We start from the raw sequence: 24,556 nt of genomic DNA on the forward strand, positions 1-24,556 counted from the left end.
ACAGGAGAAAGTCATTTATTTCCAGGCTTTTCAAGCAGCTTCTTACAATTTTTTTATCCCCAGTATTTGGAGTGAAATAAGTTTTTGTATCTCAGTGTTTGAGAACTGTCTTCTAATTTCCAACTGAAATTTATCTGCAGATAATGAATCCCCATATGTTCCTGCGTCAACACTGCTCTTCAGCCTCAATAGCTCTTTTCCCTCTTTGCTCTTAACCCCTGAGATATTTACAGCAGCAATCTAATCCCCTTTAACTGCTGTTTTGTTGGACTGTTCTCCTGAGTGGTGCAGAGATGTAATATGAACCACAGAGCGTTATCCAGGAGTGTCCCTCCTGAATTACTTTGTGGTCAAACCTCATTAACTACCTTCTGAAAGGGATTGTTGCAAACAGTGAGAATCTACTGCTAAACGTGCTGATGATAAAATGTAGGAGGTTTTGTCAGTAAAAAAGATAATTCAAATGTCTTATGTCAGAGCAGGAGTGATTTCAGGGTTTTTTGATTGGGAAAATAAAAATGGGATTAAGCTGATGATATGAACTCTAAAAGCAAGACATAGGTCTGATTAACCTGTTTCCCCTGCTCCTCAGAGATTGATTCAAGTTGGAATAAGTGCAAGGAAGTACTGGTAGGATGAGTGGTGGAATTTCAGATCTTGGGTTTGTTTTTTTTTTTTATCTCTCCAGAAAAATGCAACAAATTGCCTTTCAATTCCAGTGTCAGTCAAATGTTTTCTTACAGTGAAAACTTGTTCTTCAGCATATGATTACACTGTTCAAAGCTGGGTTTCACTTTTAATAGGAAGGATTTTGTTCTGTTACCCATGAAGCCTATGAATTCTGTGAAAACAGAGAAAGGCATCTATTTTTTACTCCCCCTGTCTTCTCATCTTGAAGACTTTAGGTTTTACAGCAGGAGATACTGTGGTTGGATGGCTCCTGTACTGGGAGAACAAGCCAGAGATCAGTGATGACACCTGACATATGTTACTGCACTATGTAGGTCACTTATGGCCTAATGTGGAAGATGACAAAAGATAATTAATTTTGATTTTGTGCCTGTAATTCCTTGAGGAAGACTTTAATGGTGTGTGTGGAATATCAAGAGGCATTGCCTGAGAGCAAGAGCTCAGTCTTTTGGAAGGAGCGATTACACCTTCTAATTCAAACCCTCCAGCAAGGGAGGCTTTTCTTTTGTGGTATTTGAATGCACCTTTTCTGCTGGCTATTGTGTGAAGTAAGGAGATATATCCTTAGTAATTGTGAGAAATGTGTTCCTCTTCCAGCAACCAGGAACAGGTTTTTTAGCACATGACGTGTCTTGATTTGCACGCAGCCATAAAATTCAGGTCTTTCTGTTTACAACAAGGGTATAGAATAATTTATATCACTATAACTTATTTAAATGCTCTCTTTTTTTTCATTCCCAGGGTCTCCGTGTTTATACATTCCATGGTCACCTGCATCCCTGCAACCATGCTACATTCAACACGAAGGTAAGTTCTGAGCGCCAGTTTCCTTTTTCTTTTATTCTTTAATCATCATATTCTCTGCTCTGGTACATGCTGTGATGCTCTTGGTGAAGCAGATCCCTCTGTGGCTGAAATCAGTATTGGTAATGATTTCTAGGGTGGTTCAGTGGTACACACCTGCCAGGCAGACCAGACCCAGGGGCTGGTACAAAGAAAGCTGCCCCCTCCTTGCTCCTATTCCGTTTCTCCTTTGATCAGTGTGTGGTGTCTAAGCCATTCACCCTTGTCATGGTCATTTAATTACTTTCTTTAATGAAATTTGCTGTTAGTTTTTTTTCCTGGATGGTTAATTTTACAGTTGTTGTCTAAAAAGAACCATTTTGGTTGGGATGGATGACACACTGAGATCTGAATGCCCGTTAACCATGGAAGGGAAGGAATTTCTCCCAAATGCTTCTTTGAGGTGATAGGAAATTTTCTGAAATGATCAAAACATTTGTGATGTACAATTCCTCTGGCTTTCTGGGCCACACTGCTCTTTAAAACTGGTGCAGAAGTGGTGAGGCATGTGCTGCTTTCTGCTACCACTCTCAGCCTTTTCTCTCAGAGCCCATCTCTCCTGAAAAATATTTTAGCGGTGTTCCTGCTCTCTGTGCTCCCACTGACACTTTCATTACAGGCAGAGCAAGGTACTGTTTTTTCCTGTAGGAGATCCTGAATATTCTCCTCTTGTTCAGTATCAGCTGCTGCTTTCCCAACTGCTATGCTAACCCTGTGTGTTTAGAGGGCAAACCCCAGGGGCTGGCAGAGCAGAAGGTGCGGGATAAGCTGATGTCAAGGAGGGAATAGGAATTCCTAAGGCATCTTAATTCTTTCTTGGCCACGTGCATATATCTGTATTGACAGGCACAACCTGCCTCTCAGTATTTTGAAACACTGTGGTGTAGAACAGTAGCAAGAATTGTGAGGGAAATACTACAGTGATACTGTAGCACTGCCTTTAATGTATTAATTTGCAAAGGGCCTCATGCTCTCATGTGACTGTAATGATTAAGAGGAAGCTGAAAGCCTGTGTGCTGATAATCTCCCAGATAAGCATGTGATCTTGGTAAAGAATATTACAGCTGGCATTAAACTCTAGACTAAAATAATTGGTTGACATTCTCAATGGTTGAATTAGTAAAAATGGAAACATTTGATCAGCTTTGATCCAACCGAATGAGGAATATAATTTCAGAAGTTGTGATTGCAGTTATATAAGTTAACTGCATGTACTGGAAAACCACTGAAAAATTAAGTAGTGGTCCTGAGTTGTGCAAGTAACAGTTGTTAGGCTGGCAAAGCAATTGCTATATTGCAGCCAAATACAGCACTAGAGAACTATTTTCTTCCCCTCTAGTGCTTGCCCACCAAAAAATTAAAATATTCCACCCTAAGCAAGCTAATTAGGGTTCTAATTCTGAGAGACAACATTTTTGTTAAAAGATGCATGCTTTATGAGGAAACCATGTTTTTATAGAAACATTCATGTTTTCCACAGTATTTACATGGAAAAGGTTTTGGACCTTGATCATGGACTGTTTGGACAAATTGTCCAACATAGTGGTTATACCTGGCCAAAGAAGTCTGAAAAGGCAAAACTGAAGAGGGATTGCTGACAAAATCCTACCTAGAGGGGTTTTTCACTTTTTTTTTTTTTCAAATATCCTAATACCATAGATCTGCAGATCCCATGCTTTGTCAGAAGTCTTGCCCATAGGGTTGGCTTCTGTGGGTGCAGAGCTGTAGTGGTGAAAGATCCCAAGGGATTCACTCCTATTTCTGCAGGGTTAGAGGTCAGTTTAAGTAGGCTCCTCAGTCACTTCAGTGGGCTTGTGGTAATCATGTCTTGGGCTGCTTGGTGCCAAAAGCAGTTCTGAAAAAACATGAAATTCTAATTACACAAGAACAAGGAACAAATTTTCCAGTTAGATCAGAAAGCCATCCAAGGAGTGTGTCCAAATATTAAGGGATATTTTAGGGAAAGAGCACTGTGCAAGGAAGAAGCTAAAAAGGAATAATGCATTTACACAAACTGAATAAATCCTTATTAAACTCTGTGAAACTGATTAAATCTGAGTTATTTACTGTACCATGCTTATGGAACTGTAGTTAATAATTTTTTGTTAAGTGGGCAACATTTGCAGCCAGAACTCTTATTAGTGCTGAGATTCCCTAATTAGGCCTTTCTCTATGGAACACAACTGCCAGCTTGGCACCTGAAACGTGCCTGTTTTTGGAGCCTGTCCTGCTGGGACGTGGGATCTCCAGATTCACATTGCCCTGAGAGAAACTTCTGCAGTTGTTGTTATGTCAGGACTTTGCAAATAACACTTTCAGCACCATAAAAATGATGCAGTTTCCAAGGTTGGTCCTCGACCTGTGGAACGTTTGAGAAAATGTGAGCAAAGCCCACGTAGCTTTTGAATTCAGGACGTAGAAAAATGCACCTTTCCTCCCAAAAGGTAATGTTACTAAAATCACCTAAAAGTTAATAAACACCTTTGACTCCCATGTCTCCAATAGGAGTATAATTATCATTCACCTGTGTCTGTGTCTGCCATGCTGTGTTTGTGTGATGTCTGCAGGTTTAGGAGCCATTACAGAGATTACCAAGGTTCTTTAAAACAAAAGAGGTATTTTTGAAATTATAGGTCATCTTAGGAAAACCTAAAAGACTGTAAAAAAAGATGCTTGATAGCAACGGCCCAATTTTACCTCCCCAAACCAAAATGCAAACTGCATTTAGGTCATCCTTCCATTGATTTACTGAAGGGCAAATAATGTCAGACAGTTTTTAAACAAAAACAAAATTTCAATTTTGTTTACATCTTCAGCAGTCCGGTTGGATGTCAGCTACCATTTAGCTGGGCCAATAATATTGATATTTGATGTCAGTTCTTATTCATTACTGCACCCAAATGATGCAAAAGTCAGATCTCTCAGATGTTTCTATGGATAGCCAGATAAAGCCAGGGATGTCTGACGGCATCTAACAGACACAAACAAGAAAAGAACAGAATACAAAATCAAAAACCTATCTGCTCTGATTGTTATTTATGTATTCAAGGTGTTCACCTCTTTGCATAAACTAAAAGCCAGTTGCTTACAAAGGTTACCAAGTAATATCAAACGTGTTCAATTATACATGCAAAAGGGCTAATAGGTTCTTCCTCTAGTTTATTTCTGTCTCCATGCATAAGAAATATAATTACAGAACTGAATTACATTTTAAATACAGATTTTATTATCATTATTTAACCATTTTCAGGCCACCGAACATTGTTAGAAGTAAAACAAAGTAAATCTGTGTGGCAAAGAACATGTCATGGCAAAGAACAAAATCTGTGTCAAAATACCCTCATTTCACTTGTTGGCAAAAAGCTCTTTCTGATAATAGTGAAACACTGAGAAAACTGTGCTTGAATCCCCTTCCACATCCATTCTCTGAAATAGCATGTTATTCCCTGTTTTTGGAAGCAGGTTTCCTGGAATACTCCCTTCCCTCGGCCAGGCATCGTGTTAAATCACTTCCCATCCTCTCTGATGCTAGTGTTACTCACAGTCTGTGCCTGCTTTACACATTATGTGTAGACCAGATAACATGCTCTCAAATCACTCTAGAAGAATTTGATCCATCTTGATCCATTCTTGATCCATCCATCACTTAAAGTTTTTTGCTCTCCAACTCTGATATCAGTCTTAGTGTAGAAGGCTGGATAAATAAGAATATGTTTAGAAGTAAAAATATTCCTCCAGCTCTTCCTATGAGGAAGCTCCAAAATGTAGGGGCTCATCTGACTGTTCAGAAGGCCCAGGAAATCCATGATGCATCGGTTTATAAGGGGTGGCTCTGCCAGGGTGCTGTATCCCCATGTCCTTGAGAAAAGAGACAGTCTTGCAGCAGAGGCCCTTCAATGGAACTTAAAAAAAAATCCAAGCCTGATTTTTAAATGTCACCCCTTATTTGTGTCATTCAGTTTCCCATCACCAGTTCAGGTTTCTTATCAGAGATCATTTGCAAAGAAAAACTTGGTAATAGGTGTCACACACCTCGCTAAGTCAACGTCAGAGAAAAATCCCATGCAGCAGATGATGGTGACTGAGAAACCTTTGGTGTCAGGAAATGCACCAACTGCTGCTGGAGTTTACCTCTGCACTTATAAATTAGACAAAATGCAGTTCCTGCACTGTCTGTTTGTTTTGTCTTCCTGGGTTATTTTTGGATCAAATTCCCAGTTATAGTTTCTTCTGGGGAAAAATCATTAAAAAATCTGTTAGTCTTGCAGTTTGCTTAATCAAGGCCCAAGATGCCTTTGAAAACATGGAATTAACCAGTCTTTCTATTCTCCATCAAATATATAAATATATTGTATATAAATAATAAACACAAATTTGTTCAGATACTTTAAGTTTGGTCCTATCAAATTTACTGACTCTGAAAATAATCACAGCTCAAGAAAATCCACCTTCTTTTGTTTTATGCTTTCAACCCTGTGCATTATGAGATGTGAGATCAGTTCATTCTGCCAAAGCAGCTCTGTCCTCCAGCCTCAGGGTTTATATCTTTCTTTCATTTACCACAGTCTGATTTTTAATTTTTTTTTTTTTTTTTTTTTTTTAACCCAGGGAATCCCTTCTGGTGCTTGTTGTCACCATGCAGGTAATCTCAGTAAATCACGAAGTATCTTATAAGATTCACCCAAACAAAAGTGGGGAAGCTTAGGTTTTAGAAGACCTTCTTTTGTTTTTCTTCCTACTGGTAGGTCCTACGAAACTATTTCAAACCCATCAAGAAATTAATTCAGTACCCATCAAGAAATTCAGGACCTGAAGGGAACTGACAAGAAACATGGAGGGAGACTATTTACAAGAGCTTGGAGTGACAGGAGGAGTGGGAATGGCTTCAAACTGAAGGAGAGTAGGTTTAGATTGATATAAGAAAAAAATCCTTCCCTGTGAGGGTGGGGAGGCCCTGGCACAGCTTGCCCAGAGAAGCTGTGGCTGCCCCATCCCTGGAAGTGTCTAAGGCCAGGTTGGACAGGGCTTAGAGCAACCTGGGCTAGTGGAAGGTGTCCCTGTCCATGGCAGGGGTTTGGAACTGGATGAGCTTTAAAATCCCTTCCAAGCCAAACCAGTCTGTGATTCTTTGAAAAGGAGAGTGATTTCTCCCCATGATGATATTTGTGAAGACAGGATTTCTTTGGCATTCCAAGATGGATATCTGCCTGTCTGCAGGTGTTACTTTAAGGCCTCATGTTCTGTAAGAGGCAGCACATTCCCACCTGCTCAGTGCTTTTGGTCCCCTCTTTGCAGGACACACCCTTTGCTGGATCCCAGTAGTTCTATCTCATCTCAGTGCTGTGAATGCAAGACAATGCCCAGGTTAATGTGGTGCCTGCTCACACCTGGGCTCTGTAATAAAGTGAAATACCCAAGGGCCAGATGCTTTTCCTTGGGAGCATGATAGCTGAAAGTCCCTAGGCGTGATCACTGAGACCTGTGTGCCCCAGCAGTGAACCACATGATGATGGTGTAGATGAGCAACGTGGGGTAGGAAGCAGGGCAGGTGTCTGCCATCATGCTGTCCCATTCATTTGTTTTGAACCAGCGGTAAATGAAATAGTTAACTTTTCTAATTGAAGCTTTTAATCAGATTTTGCTCCTGTTTAAATATTTGTGTATGAGGAAGCTTTGTCTCAGCTCTTCATGGTAAAATGTTGAGGTAATGCACACACATTTGGATCTCAAACAACTCTGTAAAGCCCAAGAAGAGAAAATGTATCATTTTTAACTAGGTTTGATGTAGTCTGGGTTTCAGTAACTTTAAAAAACCTGTACATTTTAGGTCAGATGGGCCCTTGAGAGATCTTCAACAGAACCTGGTAATAACTGACCATACAGTATTTTCTTTTCTGTTTTCAGACTTCATATTTACAAATAGAGACATACTGTTATGTCCATTTGCTCCAGACTGAAAGAAAAAGAGATTATCTCCTTTAATGTGATTTTGTTTGCTTAATTCTGTGTTCTGCAGTGAATGTGACCCTCTGTGTATACAGTACGTGAAGCAAGCACTGTTTAGCATGCACAGCTGCTAGTACTGTGGAAAACTTTGCCCTTCTTTCTTAGAGGAGAATTAATTCGTGTATCCTAAGGAATAAGGATTTTTTTTAAATTGCATCTCCTGGCCCAGCAAGCCAGCCTTTGCTGTGGCAGATGTACACTGTGGGTCCAGGCCCCTGCATAATTCATTTTTTATTTTAACAGCTGTTTTTTTAACTCATCTTTTTGCAAAACAAACAAAACCAGAATACAAAGATCCAACTAGATTCTTTTAAATTCAATTTCCCTCATGCAGTGCAGTATTTTGTGGTTTTTCCTGGGAAATTGCATCTTAAAACAGATGAGAAATCAGCATGGCGTCCCCACCCTCTACCCTGTGACTCTCTCATGCCACGGTCGTTTTTTTTGACTAATTGTGAGGCTTTTGCTTGCACTACCGTTGTCATCACTGCCTGGAATGGAAACCATTGCAGCCCCTCGGCCCTGAGTTGTGAGGCCAGGGTTCAGACGTAGCTGCTCATGCTGACTCTGCTCATCTCCCAGTTTGCTGTGGCCCAGTGTTGGTGGGGGCTCATGTTTCCTTAGCCAGGTCACCTGTTAAAATACATGCTATCAGCATGGGTTTGCATTTGTTAGGAACAGACTGAACAGCTCTTCCAACAAACAGCATATCTGTGCAAAGTTAACTCTTCCAAAGGGCTTAAACTAAATGTGGGCTAGAGAAATGGGTTTAGTAAACTAAACCAGTGATTTGTGTTTGGTAAGAGAAGTCTTGAACATCTACTGGTTATCAAATCATGCCCAAAGGGAAGCAGGGTGCTTGAAACAGTGCTGTATTTGTGGTTGGGCAGTACGTGGCTTTCTAGAATACCAAGTTGGATTTAAAATGAATTTATGCAAGTGTGAAAGTAGGGCCAACTTTGGAAAGGCCTCTCTGTTATGAAAATGCAATTAATCTGTAGTTGAATAAATATCACTGTTAGAAGGTACTTGAATATCAGATTGATTTAGTCTGAAAAGAATTGAGAATGTACAGATGAAGTCCATCAGAGATAGGAATGAAGATTATTTTGATAGTGTACTGAGTTTGCTTGGCAATGTTTGCCACGCGGTTGGTCCACCATTTTGGGGCAGCCCATGCAGTCACTTTGCAATTTTGAGGCAGGACATGCGGTCGCTCCACCATTTTGAGGCAGGACATGCGGTCGCTCCGCCATTTTGGGGCATGACGTGCGGTCAGTCCTCCATTTTGGGGCAGGGCATTCAGTCGCTCTGCCATTGTGAGTCAGGACCTGGTTACTCTTCCATTCTGGGTCAAGACATGTGGTCGCTGCTATTTTGGGACAGGATCTGCATTCATCTGCTGCCACTTCAGTATGGCCCCGAGGCTGACTCAGGCTCAAGGGGTAGGTGATGGAGCAGTGGCCGTCCCACCTATGCAGAGCTTGCCCTGTTCCTCCCCCTACCCCTCTTTCCACGTGGTTGTATTGAGCCTGTCAACCATTCTCTAATCTCCTCTGGAGGGCTCTGGGGTCTGTGAGGGCTCGGAGGGCTCTGGGCTGTTTGAGTGTTCGGGTGGCTGTGACGTCTCTGAGAGCTGTGAGGGATGTGAGGGCTTATGGGGGCTGTGAGGGCTCAAGGGGGTGGGAGGTGGAGCAGTCGCTGTCCCATCTACACAGAGCTCACCCTGTTCACCCCCCCTACCCACGTCCCCCCTGGTTGCTTTGAGCCTGTCAACCATTTTTCTGGTTTCCTACACAAATTAAATGTGGGAGTTTTCCCCCCTAGTCGAGTCTGCTTTCCCTGTGATGGAGGTTGGTGAGTGATCTCTCCCTGCCCTTATCTTGACCCACAAGTGTTTTGTTGTATTTTTCTCTGCCCTGTCTAGCTGAGGCAGGGGGATACTTGGCACCCAGCCAGGGTCAACCCACCACTGATATTTAGCTGGCATTTTGTGAAGTAGTTCTTGAAATATTGGGATGAGATTTGTTGAACTGATCATTCTTTCACCTGGAATACATTAAAACTGTGAGAAAGATTTCATACACTTATTGGAGTTCGGAATTAGGCAAGCTTCTGTGAATACATTTTATATATTGTTGATATTTCTTCTTTATGCATTTGGTTTTCCTTAATAAACACCCAAAGACAAGATAAAGAGCCAAATATTAGGTTGGACTCGATGATCTTAGAGGACTACTTCAACCTAAATGATTCCATGATTTCACCATGTTCCTTTGGTAGTTTCTCGTTAAAAAAAGCACATGTACTTTACTGACACTCATTTTCTTTTCAGTGACTGAGATGTTCTGCTTTTTAAAATGAACAGTTTTACGTTTCAGCAATAGATCTCTTGCCACTAATTCTAATTTATGAATTTACGAAAGCATATATTGCATCTGTATTTTAACATTACTGCTGTGAATACTACCCAGTTTTTCCAAATGTACTTATTTAGACTGTAAGGAACTGAATGATGATAAAATCCCTGTGCACGAATGTGGCATAGCCCAGGAATTTGTTATGCTTATTGCTCTCAGGAGTGTCTAATCAGGTAGTGATGGCACCTAACTTTACTTTAGTCATGGTATCTCTCAAAAATACGGAGAAAAGCCAGGAATGGCAATTATCATTCATCTCCTCTCACTGCACCGCTCCCAGAATTCAAAGACACTTCTTTGATGGTTAGAAAGGAAAAAACAAAATTGATTATTTTAAACCTCTCTGCAAAAGCTATTGCTCCCTTTGCAGCCCTGTTTCAAGTGCAGTGTCAACTACGGGGAGCAGTAACTCTGCAGGAGTGCAGTGGTTTCATATGGAAATTTATGCAAAGGGTTTCTGCAAACCTAGCATGTGTTGTGCTCCTCAAACACACCACCGGCACTTCCTGCTACTTGATGTGACAAAGGGAAGAGAGATCCTCTCAGTTTTCACACAGCAAGGAGAAAACCTGCAGAGAGCATGTACACAAACAAGAGACCCATGATCCACAATTATTTTTGAAAGTTAGTAAATCTGGAAATTCTGCTGCAACAAAGTTTTGCTGTTTCCATGGATTACTTTTGATGGAGCAAGCTCCTCCTTTGGAGGACACAAAGGGTGTTCTTTTTGAGTCTCCGTATGATCTAAAAAGGATAAAATTAATAACCTCAAAATAATATCGTTTTAGGATACTTCTCATCTTGATCAAAATCACCACTGAGAAAATGAGCATAGGACATAAAAAAATTCTATCTTGGTATCTTAAAATTTTAGGGTCTGTGAAGGCCCCCATACCTGTTTATTTATCAGCATAGGCATCTCATCCACATGTTTTCCATTTCTCAATATATTTGCTTCTCCTCCTCTGTCTAATAGAAATAGACTTTTGGTCACTGATCATGATAAAGGAGCATTTAAATGCCTCTCCTCTCCTGAAATAAATTTCCCTTCCACTTGAAACCTCTCCTGGGGCCCATCTGGTTCATCCCTGTGCTCTCTTTGGTTGTTTGCATTAACTAGCACTCACCCCTCAGTCAGCACTTCCCCATGTGTGTCTCCCTCCTTTGTGTTTCCCACCAGGACTTGCTGCACGCTTCCCAGGACCTGCAGGCAATGCTGGTGTTACAGCTGAACCTGCTCAGGTCCCAGCGCGTGCAGCAGTAATGGATAAGTGTTTAATCTGGGACCATCATTTAGAGCGGCTGATTGGGATACGCTACATTTTTACAGCACTTCTGATGATCTCATATTGTTTCACCTTCATTACAGTGGGTGATCCGTCTGTCTGTGTTCTCAGCATTATCAAGGGAAAGAGGAAAGTGTTGACACAGAATCCTCCAGTATCTTTGTAAAGCCTGTTTTGACTTGCCATGTTCATTGTGAACCGCAGCTGCTGAAGGCAGCCTGAAGGAAAAAGAGCCAACAAGATTTGGAGCTGGGGTAGGAAATGATCCCTGCTTCCCACAGGTATAAAACATGCATTATCCCAAGGTGTCTCCTTTGAGCCAGTGGGGTAGGTGCTGATACTGCCATGTAAATGGGATTGAGAGAGAGCTGGGAACAGATTCTTCTTGTTTTGAATCCGTAATTTGTTTTCATAATAGCTGCTGTTTTGCCTGTCTGTACAAATGCTCACAGAGCTGGATGGGAGGAGGAGGATGCTCTTGCCCAGAGCACACACAGCCAGTACACTCTCAAAACCTGCACAGTGAACCATAATATCAGGAGATTGCAACAGTTAGTCATCACAACATCAGTCATTGTTGTACAACAACAGTAGCCACCGTTTTAGGGCAAGTTGTACCAGTTCTACTCAGTGCAAAATCAGGAGCTGATTCATTGACAACTGCTAATAAAGCTGGAGGACTCTTTTGTAGGAGCCACCCATGAAGCTCTGACATGATTCTTTCTGCATCAATATCTTGGATTCTCCTCACCCCCAGGAGAGCTGGTGTCTCACCAGTTTGTTTCTGATCAAAGCTGTAGAAAATGTCCCTGGGAGTGAGGACCAGACCCCAGTTGCTTGAGCTCTGGGAATTCAGTTGCTTTGAAACATAAATGGTTCTTTGCAACTTTGATCACACTGCAGAAGTCGAAACTATAAAAGGACAAAGCTAGGAAAAGCAGATGGAAAAATACTGGTATTACCTGTTAATAACCCTTAATCACCCCTTTCCCCCATTCCTGATGAAAATAATTATTAAAAATAGACCACTGCACTTTCAAAGTGGTAATCAGGGTAGCTCTGTATTTTTGCCAGGCTAAGTAATTCCATTTCTTTCTAAGAAGATGCTGTTTTCCTTTGAAGCTGGGATGATTTAAGCATGAGATTTCAAAAATGGGTGGTGATTGATTAGTCATTAGTCTAATAATGGACTGCATCTGCATTTTTCCTCCATCTTTATCATATTTTACATAATTCATTTGGCTTAATTGGACGTTAAAATCTTTTTCCCTGTAACCACCACAGCAGATTCACCCGCCTCTGCTTGGATTCTCCTGGGATCCCTCTGCCCTTGTTCACTGCTGCTCAGAAAGCCCAATTCCACCCTGTGGGACGGGGTGGCAAAGGGATGGGACTCTGTCTGCCTTGCCTGTGTGCCCCCTGGTATATTTTCCGAGTGCATTTAGTTTCTACATTACAACAGGGCCTGAAGCAATAGCTCTTACCAGGTGTCTGATGTGCTTCAGGTTGTAAATGTGGGAGTTAATGACGACTCTTAAAAATATTCCCTCTAACACTTATAAAATGGGGATACAGTTAAGTGATATAGGATGTGTCCCACAGGGAGCAGCTTAGAAATCCAGATTATTGGAGTCTCTCAGTTTGAGGCAGCTGAAGCTGTTCCTCCGCTGGCACTTAATGGTGAGGAGGTTCTACCAGCTTTGTGTACACAGAACAAACTCCTTTTGCTGGGAACAAGACTGGGGAGACCTCATCAGCCAGAGGTCAACCAGATTCCCAATAGTAATAGAAAGGGGAAATAATTATCAAGCTTCTTTCTAGCTGGCAAGGGGCCTAGAGCTTGGATCTGTTGCTACTGGGGTTGATGAAAATGTCAGTCTGGTCATCGAAAGAGTTCCTTAAAATACACTTCATATGGCTGCAGCTGTTTGGAAAACAAAGGACTGTCATATCAGAAGTTGCCATAGTGAAAATTAGTTGCTGTTCACTCAGTATTTTGCCTTTTTAAAAATATTTGCACAAGGTGATGAAACAACTACTGACCTGCCTTCAGAAATAAACTTTGAAGAGGATGCTCCTGGGAGGAGTTTACTGCAGTCCAAATTAGATAAAGCAAATTGATGTGGTTCATGTATTATTGATCTTTCAGCAATAATTCCAGAGGGGTGTTTATAAGCAAGAGACATAATTATCCAGATTTTTATCCTTCTCACTAGTGTGAAACAGCAATTTTCAGGGAATACATACCTAAAGCATACCTGGTGATTAGTCCCACTGTTCATCATTATTACTATTCAGAAGAAAAAATGTATATTTAAAAAAAAAAGGGAATGTATTTTAAAAACTTCCTGGAAATTATATAAATCTGTTAATTCCCGATGTTACAATTATTTGTTTTGTTTGCAAGTGCCAGTTAAGATTGGGATTGTCATGTATATGGATCTGAGCATGCCCATTTTAATGGGAGATCTTCTAAAGATGTTCATTAAGTTGGCAGGAAGGTAAAGAGTGGAGGGTGGAACTGTGAAGGCAATTAAAGGACTTGCAAAGTCCTTTAAGTAGAGCCTGGAACAGAGGCAGCAATGAATGCAAACTAATTGAATGCTTGTATAAATTCTTTAATTACTTCAGCCTGCACACACAAAATAGTACCAAGTTGATTCTACAGACTAGGCAGCAAGTCTGACCAGTTTTATGGAATCATTCTACAAGCTCTTTGATTAGAGGAGGTAATGGAGCTGGGCTGCAGCTGCTGCTGCAGCAAGTGCAGTGTAAGTGGAAATCAGTACAACAGGAATCTGCTTTTGCACATCCTCTCCTTGGAGCTCATTGTCTCCTCCTTTTGCATGTAGGAAATCAGTCAAGCCCTTATGGTCCACCCTGCTGTTCAGTAAAATATGGCATCAAAATGACATCATAAAAAAGAGTGTGGCAAGAAACAAGAACTGGAAAACCATGAGCAAGGCAGAGGGCTCTGCCATGAATAGCTAAAATAATAACTAACAGGGTTGAAAAAGCCAAAAGCTCATAGGAGAATCCAAAGTGATTCTGCCTTAAAGCTTTTGAAATGGCCCATGGCCAGATGGAAATGAGTTCATTTAGCAAATGACTTATCCTTTTCTTTTTCTTTGAATGGCATGTAGCTCCCAATAATCTTTCAGCTTGGTTAAATTCCTGGGTTTTTTCTTCCTATTGAAAAGTTGTTATCCCACATCTCCAGCTCACTTCACTTAGATAAACTATGGAATAGAGCTGGCATCAAGTGAAGAAGTGGTGAAGTCTAATAGCCAGCTCACTAACAAAATCATTATGGGATGTTTTTAGTGTAGCAGCTGCCTCGGGATCAGTAATAATGCATTTAGCAGTCAGCCTGTGGACAGAGTATGCTGATGCTCATCAAATACCTGCTTGCACACGCTGAGATGTTGCCATCAGAACCCTGTTTCCTTACTTCTGTTTGCAGGTGAGGGGTGCTGTCTTTTCAGGCAAAATGTGCTGCAGGGTGTTGCATTTTACACACAGTTTGTTTACACCAGGCATCCCAGAGGAAATTGTTGAAAGCCTGCACACTTTTGACAGCAAGAGCTGATTAATCTGTGCCACTAAGACAGTGTGTGAGCCCTTTGGAGCAGGGCCATCTTCTCTAGCTGGTTTCCACAGTACCTGTCATGCTGGGATGCTGTTCCCACACCGGGTTTCTCCAGCACTGCTTCTGTTCAAACAGTACCTGCAAGGGTCAGGGGGCTCATCCTTTCTGCTGAGGCCACAAATCACCTTGTGAAAGGGGGCATAAATTACGAGTTAGGGTGGTCTGGTGGACCTGGAACCTACAAACGATTGGACTGTGGAAATTCCTGCAGGAGGGGAGGTTTGTTTACCCTAAGGATGTGTAATAAAAAGGTGAGAAAATGAACATGGCAGTCAATAGGATGGCAAGATTGAAAGAGAGTGGGGTGCTATGGGTATTTTCTTGTAGTGTGCCAGCTACTGTTGCAAGATTAATTAATAGAAGGAAGGCCCTGTAATAAAAGTAAATCAGATTGTTTTGCTCATAATTATGCCACTAGTAACGATCCCCAGTTGGAGCCAGTGAGAAGGTCACAGTCAGTGCTGCAGTTGCAGTCACTTTGGAGCAGGGACTGTTTCTGATCAATGTTTGCATAATGTCTGTTCCAAGGAAGATTCTCAGGGCCGTTATGATCCATTAGCTGGACTGTGCTGTTACTTAAGAGAGAAATGTCATATTGAAAATCCATGGGCACAACAGTTGATGACAAAAGGAGGAGTCACCGAGCACCCACTGGAGTGTCCTCTGTAACTGCCCTGAGTAGATTATGTGCAGTCTTACCCAGGTGGGATATCCATTGATCTAGGTCAAAATTGCTGAGCTACCAACGCTGTAATTAAGCAGCAGTTATTGAGCTGAAGTGCACTGGACACATACAAAACAAGTTTGAAGACATACAAGAGAAGTTGGAAACCAAACCAATACCACACACCATCCCCCGTGAAGGTATTTGTTAAAATGGCTCTATGGATAGAAGAAATTCGGGAGTAAATGCAAGAATATGTCAAAGTCACATTAGAGGGTATGAAATAATGGGTATAACGGTCACTAGTGATTTCCTGAGTGGACCATTGATGGTGAGGACATTATCTTGCAGAGGAAAGTGAAGAGAGAGGATGATGAGGTGTGGAGAGCTAGTCCAGAAACTGAATATTTACTCCAGGGAATAGAGGGATCTTTCTGCACAAACACTCAGCTCCTCTTCCCTTTACTGGCAGGACAGGTCATGGCCTAAGGAAAAGAGACATCCCACTGGATCGTGCATGTCCCAAGCTCCCAGTTTGGAATTACTGCTGTGTGCCATCTCCATTGACACCTCTGCTCAGCTGAGATGGGCACCTTCTGACTTCTCTGGAAGTCAGATAATTCCAGAATTCCAGAATTGGTTATCAGGTTTGCAGGAGTTGCTTTATAAACATCAGCAATGGGTACATGCATTCTGGAGAGGGTGGGGAAGAGAGAAGGAAGAGTTTCAGGTGTTTAGCCCGGAAAACAGTATCCAAGGGGGATGTGAATGGCATACTTCTTGTAATGCATCAGGGACAGGGAAGAAGGGAGGAGTTTTTCTGAAGAAACCCACTTGTATTTTACATAAAGGATATAGATTGAATGTGAACAAGTACTTTTATACCCATTTTATATTTATGGGCTGAAAGCTTTATAAATGCAAGGACAGGCAGGTTCTAGATCAGCAGCATGAGGTGGATGGGGGAACTGATGTGGAATTTACATTTATCACAGGAAGGGTATGAAAATGTTGCTAGCAAGAGTAAGGGACTGGGTAATGTCTGGAAGCACTGCCTGTAAGAGAATGGCAGTAGATTTGACAACTCTTCCAGTTGCATATCCATGATGGTGCTTTTTTTTTTGCTCTGATTTAAAGTTTGTTTTCTTGAGATCCAGTTCAAGCCACGCAACAATCTGGAGTGCAGTTGTTGCATTCTGTGAGTTTTTGTTGTTTGTTTCCCCAAGGCCATTCTTGACCTCATCCTTTGTATAGGCTGAACTTAATGGAAGGAGCCTGGTGAAACGAGGGGGAATTAGGTGGGTGCAGCTGCTGAGATAGTTGAAGAGAGCTGTGGTGCTCAGCACTGCTCTTCTGGCGGGGGATGTAATTACGGTTCCTGAGTTTATTTTTGCAAAACAGCAAGTGCTGAGAGCACACCTCGCAGGCTACTGAATTCTCCAAGCAGTAATTACTTTGTTTCTCAGTGTTAACTCTGTATTAGTCCCTGTAACGAGCCAGAATGGAGTTTTGACATTTAGATCCCCTCCAAATGAACCTACAGATTTCATTATACTTACACCAGGATAGTGTTTTGCAGACCATTACTTTCTACTTGAGAAGTCGATGGATATTTTAAGATCTTAAACCCTCTGTTTGCTAGAAAATTCCACACATTTCTTGCAGGTATTATTTATATGGAAGATTTAAAAAAAACCTGAATTAAAAAAAAAATCATAGATGCAGTAACTGCCCCATATTTCACCTGATTCTCAGTTCCACACTGTTGTGATTCCCCTTCCAAACAATATCCTTTAATCTAATCTTACACTCTTGCAGAAATTGGAAAAGACACTGACTTTGATAACTGTGAGTGCACACCAGCTGAGCTGCTTTGGGCACATTGAATCTTTATTTAGGAGGTTAAAATGAAAAGTAAATGTTACTACATGGGTAGCTGGGGCTTCTTTCTGTTATGGTGGCAGGGATTAGTTATGTTTGGGCATCCTTTACCCTGCCTTCTTTGATTCTTTTGTTCATATCCTACATATTCAAAATACATCTTTAAGGGGGTTTGGACGGTTGGTTTTTGTTTTAATTAATATTGAACAGAGACATGGGGAACATGGTCCTGCTGTCTTTCCTTGCATAGTCTGTGTGTGTTTCTGGCTTGCTGGAATGATTGAGTTGCCCTTGGCGTGGCCATGGAATGTACAGCAAGGAAGGAGTGTCTGTTCTCTCCCATCTTGTGCTTCACATGGAAAACATGAGTACACAAATTTAAAAGCAGGGCTGAAGGGCCATTCCTGTGAGAAGAAAGGGAATCATAAGGCATGTTCTTAGGGGACACTGGTATCAGAATTCAAGATGACCTCTTTTCTGTTTTTTTACTCATAGTTTCTCCTGAACTGCTGTCTTTAGGAGTCGTGTTGTTGCTATTCAAGGCAACGGAGCTGAAAAGAGGCTGTGATAACCTCTATACAATAACTTACATTTATTTCAGTACTTACAGCTGATGTGTCTGGCAGCAGTGGGTGTCCAGCCCTGTGTTGCAGGCTTTCTTCTTGGCAGAAGTACAAAAGCAATGCCTTGATTTTGTTTCCATCACTGACAGGGGGATACAATCGCTTCCTGTGACTCCTCCGGCGTGATGAAGCTGTGGGACATGCGCAAGTTGGTGCCCATGCTGTCCATCGATGCAGGCCCACATCCTGCCAACCAGGTTGCCTTCGATCCCTCGGGTAGGATTCAAAACCAACCTTTTCTACCTAAGGGCTTCTTTTGAAATCTCTCTGCTCCCTCGCTGGTTCTGAAGCCAGATAGCATGTGTGAAGCAGTGCAGGTGTGTTAATTTTAAGGCAGAATTGCCTGATTATGCCAATGATCAATACATTTTTTTTCTGTGGACTAAACTGCCAAATTGGACTAATGCTCCAGTCATATAAAATGAAATATGTGCACTAACAAAGAGTACAATTACTTACAAAAATATTACCTAAAATGCAGAACTGATCAACGGGAGTACAAAGCTCAGTGAGATTAGCTGTGTTCTAGTGATGTTTATTGTCCATTACTGTTTGTTCTTTTATTTGCTAATTCTGTGGTTGCATTTCATACCCAATCTGAGTCCTCTAACAGTTGCCTCAGAACTTCATCGTGTTGACAGGACTGCTTACTAGGCACAAAGAACTGAATTAACCAGTTATTTTTCATCATCAGCCGTGTATTACCATGTCAGCACTATTGTGAGTGAGCATGCTTTTTCATTTGAAGGGGGGATGTTCCAAAACATTTTGTTTTAAAACCAGTATTAATCTTCCCTTCCAAACCACAGACAAGCATTCATGTTGCAGCACAGAATTAGATCCTAGCCTAGGAAATTGTTTTGCTCAAAGGTAGTACAACATGATATGATATACTATAATAATATAAAATGTAATATATGTAGGTGTATTGGAAAAAGTATACATTTGCGTTGTATGTTCATAAAATATAAAGCTTTGATACAATATGAGAGATAATTAAGGAAGCATTAAAAGCAAAATAGTAGAATGATACTTTGTTATAATGACCGACATACTGTGGAACACATAATGTCAATATATTGAGTCACTTGGCAGAAAACTTTGCCATCAAATTCTAGATTATTTGTATAGTGATTTCACAGATCTCTCTGCTGTATCATTAAATAAGGTATTTTCATTTCCAAGAGAGTAAAAATGCATTGACATTTAAACTGTCCATTTTTGGACAGTTTCCCAAAGACAAGTTTAACCACTGTTGTATTTATGTGTGTAATTTGGAATAAGAGCTCATTTCTTGTTCAGAAGGATGTGAAGAAGTTTTACATTTTTGTTTCTGGAGTATAATGTTGGCTCATTCACAAAGGAACAGCATCCCTGAAAAACACATTTGCAATGTTTCTGGCCAGATGGGAACTATCCAATAGAAAGGTTATGAGCTTCAGGTAATCTGAAGGGGCACTTTTTTCCATCATTTGGATAAAATCCAAAATTTTCTCTGCAAGACTAAGCACACAACAGAGATATCAGATCAGGGTGGATGATGACAGAGAGGCAGAATGCAACAGCATGCAATCCCAGCTATAAAGATAGGAAAATGCCTGGCTAAGGCTCTTTCTGTAAGAGGGATAGTGCCTGTGTCACCTGAGCAGGAGCAGAGGGTGAACGACCCATACCAGGCACTATCCGTACACACAGACTGCTCTTCTTGGCTAACACTGGAGTAGCCAAGCCAACTCATTCAAAGTGAGTCTAAATCCTGAAATGGCCCTTGGTACATCAATTAGAGGTTGAATGATGCTTGTCTTCAACAGCAGAGTGCTGGGTAAAATGATGCAGCAGGTTCCTGCAGTCATTCATGGACTTGGTCAATCTAAACTGTTCTATCAGTCAGTTGAGTGGAGTTAAGCAAAAAGCATGTCAAAGTAAGTCTAACAGCCGGAATACTCCAGAAACAAATGGTGATGAGAGAATATATCCTGTGTTTAACTGCTGGGGAGTGGGACATCTGCCTCATTCAGGACCTGTGGAGCAGCTTGGGTGGATTTTCCTGATCAAAGCGTGGCTGAATTTCCAGCTGTGTTCCTCAGTCTCTCTGGTTGGTGTTACACCACTAGTGTAAAATACTTGAGTGCATTAATAGTCACAGACACAAATTGTTCAGCATCCTACAGGTGGATTTAATTACCAGATTAGAGAGCCATGGTTGAGCAGGTCTTTTCTTTTGCCCAATAATTATTTAAATGAGAGCTCATAATCATAGAAGGGGTTTATGAAAAGTTGGGCGGTATCAGCAAATGAGATCGAGGTCGGAGATAGTAAAGCCCCAGCTAATGGAAGAATTTTGTTTGGTTTTCCTTTGTGTTGTTTTCAAGTCATTATCTTTGCAAATGCAGTGTAGACAAGCACATCTTACCTTTTGTTTTTAACTGTTGTTATCTTTGTCAGTATGACATGCACGGGGTGGGTGGTGCTTCACAAGGAGCCAGTACCAAGAAGGAGTTTGTAAGTTACTGGGGTTCTCCCGATGGCATTATTTGGGATGGTCCTTGCTAACTTGAGTGGTCTGAGTGCTATTCATGGCACAAATGCCTGACCCTAAAGCCATTTTCTTTCTTCTTAGTCATTTCACGCTCAGAACTGAAATAAGTTAGTGAAAAAAGTTATGTATAAATCTTTCTGCTTCAGTTAAACTCTGCCTTAGCTTTTCTTTAGCTCAGCTTAGAGGTGGACTTTTCCATATCCCATACTTGTGAATGAGGAGAAATGAACTACATAATTAATTACCACTGCACTTCATGGGGATTTTCTGCTTTGCCTCAGTCTGTCTGAAACAAGCTTGTGGTATTTCAGTGAGAGGTGGTGATGAAGCTGCCTGGGACTCAGTCCACTGCAGGTAATGCTCTTCACTGTAGTGCTTAATAACAGAAAATATTCTGATATTCTATACAAAGAACATGCCCTTTGAGTTCTGTGTGCCATAAATGGCCTCAGAGAGAGGACTGACCATAGTTACTGTGCAGGATGATCCACAATGTAGCTAGTTTTTAAACTGAATTCACTTTTATTTTTTCACATGCAGTTTAACCAGTATCTCCATGTGCATATATTCTCGTGTAGCATTCATGAATCCCTTGAACAACCTCTTGTAATCAGCTTTTGTTTCCAGTTGCTGTTTTGAAAATGTAAATATGGTTAATCACAACACAGCATTGCACATGTAAGACGAGCTGTAGAAGATTCCATTTTATATGCTATGATATATTTATTATCATAGCACATTAAAACAAACCAACCAAACAACCCCCACTTCACATCAACAATCCAGAAAGCAAGAGAGTTACAATGAGGCCAAGGGAAACCAAATAATATTTGGAAAAAGATTTTTAATTTCACCTGCTTCCATCCAGGCTGGGCCATGTTGCTCTCAGCACCAATAAACAGCCTTGCCATGGCTCTGGCCATCTCCAAGGGCTACAGGTAACTGCTTTACTCCAAGGAAGAGGATGTTAAAAGAAAAATAAAAGTTGTAAATGAGTGTGAAAGTTAAGAAATGGCAGGATCAAGATTATTTTGCGATAAAAATGGTTCATTTTAGGAGACAGGAATTCTGGGGTTGCAGGAGGCACATTGACAGTGAACAGATGGCACCACTGTCAACTATGCTGGGGTCAGGGCAACTGTTCAGTCTTGCTATCTAAAAGCAAGTTCAGTTTGCTTAATTACCCATCACATGACATCGCAGAGGGCCATCACCACAAGACAGCCATCACTCCAGTGGGTGGCAGTTGTTTGCTGTTCCTCTGGAGCTGGTTTGGGTGCTAAGTAGTGCTCTAAAGAATTTGTTTCTCTGTATTACCCACCCTTTACTGAATGCAGAATTATTGACAGGATTTTCTGGGATGCTGTTGCTGAAGCATTTACAATATCTGCTCTTGCTGTTACTGATAATATCAAAGCCACAAGTGATCCACACAGACCTCATGAGGGATGGGGACATGGAGATTAAACCACAGACGGTCGGAATTCCTGCTGATACTGAGTCAGCAGGGAAAGTTCCAAAATCACAGTTTTCAGATTCGTTATCTGGCAACAATTTGTGTGCTCAGAACAGAAATGGCAGACATAGTCCTTGCAAATTGATCATGCAGTGCCCACTCAGTTTCATCTTTGATGTCCTCAGTTTTTGTTGGCTGCAAACACAAGATGATGCTGAGGTGACAGAGCCAGGTGTCTGTCTTTTCTCCTTCTTCCCTTCACAGTTTTGGTTAATTCATACCATTTAAGTGGCAGTGAGGAGATAAAGCTTCATCTTGGTAGGGTGGGGAGTCTTCCAGGATGGAAGAAGCTCCCCATTGCTGGGAAACTGTACAGTGGGTTTTGGAATTGGTGGCTGAATTGGCAGGGGACACACCTGCACCTTTCAGATCCCAGGAGGTGACTGTGTCCACATATAGAGAGAACCAGAGCAAGACGAGATCTTTACTATTTCCCACTTGTTTTGTAGTTTCTCAAGCTTGCTTTTTGTCTTTGTCTCCCTCTTGATTACAGATAAAGTCATGCATGATGGGAGAAAAACCCTCTAGTACAGAATTTACCAGTAATCTTTTTAGAGGCATCTGATTTTGTCCATATAGAGCAATTATGTACTGACATTAATGTGTGTGTTTTCTTTGTGACCCCCATTTCTGACTAAAAAGCTTTTTTCATTACAACACTTTATTGCTCTGTGTTCTTTAATCTCCCAGGCAGATTACTTGATAACATCAATTGATTCCTTAGGGTGCTTTTCCCCTTGTGGTTCAGTGCCTGAGTCCCTGCCTCAATTCTGACTATGCGTGTGCTGTCACAGGCAACACAGTCTCAACTTGGGTAATTCTCGCTTGATTGAAGGTATTGCCAATTAACACAAACTTCTGATCAGTGATTCTGGGTATTGACAAGAGAGGAAACATGAGGAATTAAACAACTGTTTAAGGAAATGCTTTTTCTCCCCTTTCCCAGTCTCTGCATAAGCCAAACCTCTTTCCTTCCCCCTTCCTAGTCTTTGCCTGCCCTGTTTTAGCTGCAGGCTGCACCCCGTTATCCCAATTCCTTTGGTGCAGTAATGGATGATGCGGGAGGTTGGGGTTGTGTGTGCAGGGGCTTCTGTGTGACACTCCTCCTGCTCCTTCCTGCTCCTCCTGCTCCTTCCTGCTCCTTCCTGCTCTGGGCTCTCACTGCTTCCTGCGGATTGCCCCTGGACCACAGGTGTGTATCAGTGGATGGGGCACTCGTGTACATTAACTGGGGGCTGTGTGTAAATTAATTGGATGTCAGTGCATGAGCTGATGGGGCGGCCATGCACGAGCTGGGGGCATTAACGCACGAGGGAATTGGGTGCTCAGGTATGAACCAACTGGATTAACTGGTTGGGCACTCGTGTAGCTGTAGTAAACTCTGCAAACTGATACTTAATATGCAAAGAGAACTTGATATATAGCTAGATTGAAATAGATGTAATTCTTTGGATTTGTCCTGGCACTTGTTTTTTTACACAGAGCTCAGAAAACTCCCAGTTCTGGTTTTTAGTCGTTTTGGACTTGCAATGCTGTAATTCCTCCTAACAGGGTGACAAGGTGATCCAGCTGTGGGTTTGGAACACATCTTTCCAGTTCCTTTGAAGCGTTTGCTCTTTACATTGAGAATTGAGACTTTGCTGTCTGCTTTGCTTCTCATTCAGGCTTTTCTCCAGTCTGTTTGTAAAACATAAGCCACAATCTGGTACATCCCTTGTTCCTCTCCTTTCTCCCACCAGGAACTGTTTAATGTCTGTCCCATCAGAACCCTTTGATTTGCTATGGGTTCAGCACTCTAAGGCCTGGGTGTTTTCACTGCATCCTTACCCAACTTTTCTGTATAAACTAAGGATTCGATTCACAAGGTCTGTTTCTTTTAAATATAATTGATCCACGTTCTCAGAGGTTTTGCTTAATGAGCACAAATGCAGCCACCTGCATATCTTAGTTTGCTATTTATTATTCACTTTCTCCTTGGCTTCAGCTTGTGTCCAAGTGCTGTGTCAGTGCTGTGTATGTGAGCTGTGTGTGCCTCCTCTGTCCCTGCAGATACTGGCCAAGGACAAGGCAGGGAAAAAATTTCTTCCTTTCTTCCAAAATGGGGTAGGGCTAAATACCAAATTCAGGCCCTTTGCTTTACACTGGCAAACTGAAAGCAGTCTTGAGTCTCCATTTCTCTTTTGTCTTGTCCATCTCTTTCTCTCTTTGTCTTTTATCCAAACTTGAGTATCCCTTATAAAACTTTTCTTAAAAGTCCATGATATGTGTTTGGTCCACGTTTGAATGTGCATCTCTACTTTAAACTGATCTGGGGAAGATAAACTTTCAGGTCCACCATTTGTTGACCTTTTTTTTTTTTTTATACAAGCAACAGATTTTCAAAAGTGATACCTTGGGTAGAGGGAATAGAGGGCTGGTTCACCTCAGCCACACTGGCAA

At 41.5% G+C, this 24,556-nt stretch overlaps 1 protein-coding gene across 1 annotated transcript in view; it reads left to right on the plus strand.

The window, feature by feature from the left end:
- Window positions 1–24,556, plus strand: part of SPAG16 (sperm associated antigen 16) — a 371,328-nt gene that overhangs the window by 252,379 nt on the left and 94,393 nt on the right. Inside the window, exons 14-15 of the mRNA XM_050340454.1 lie at window positions 1,432–1,497; window positions 18,152–18,278. Of these exons, the coding sequence (XP_050196411.1) occupies window positions 1,432–1,497; window positions 18,152–18,278 (193 nt within the window). The remainder of the gene's footprint in view (window positions 1–1,431; window positions 1,498–18,151; window positions 18,279–24,556) is intronic.

The sequence above is a fragment of the Myiozetetes cayanensis genome, unplaced genomic scaffold (genome assembly GCF_022539395.1).
Source record: "Myiozetetes cayanensis isolate MyiCay16 unplaced genomic scaffold, myiCay2020 scf9, whole genome shotgun sequence".
NCBI lineage: Eukaryota > Metazoa > Chordata > Aves > Passeriformes > Tyrannidae > Myiozetetes > Myiozetetes cayanensis.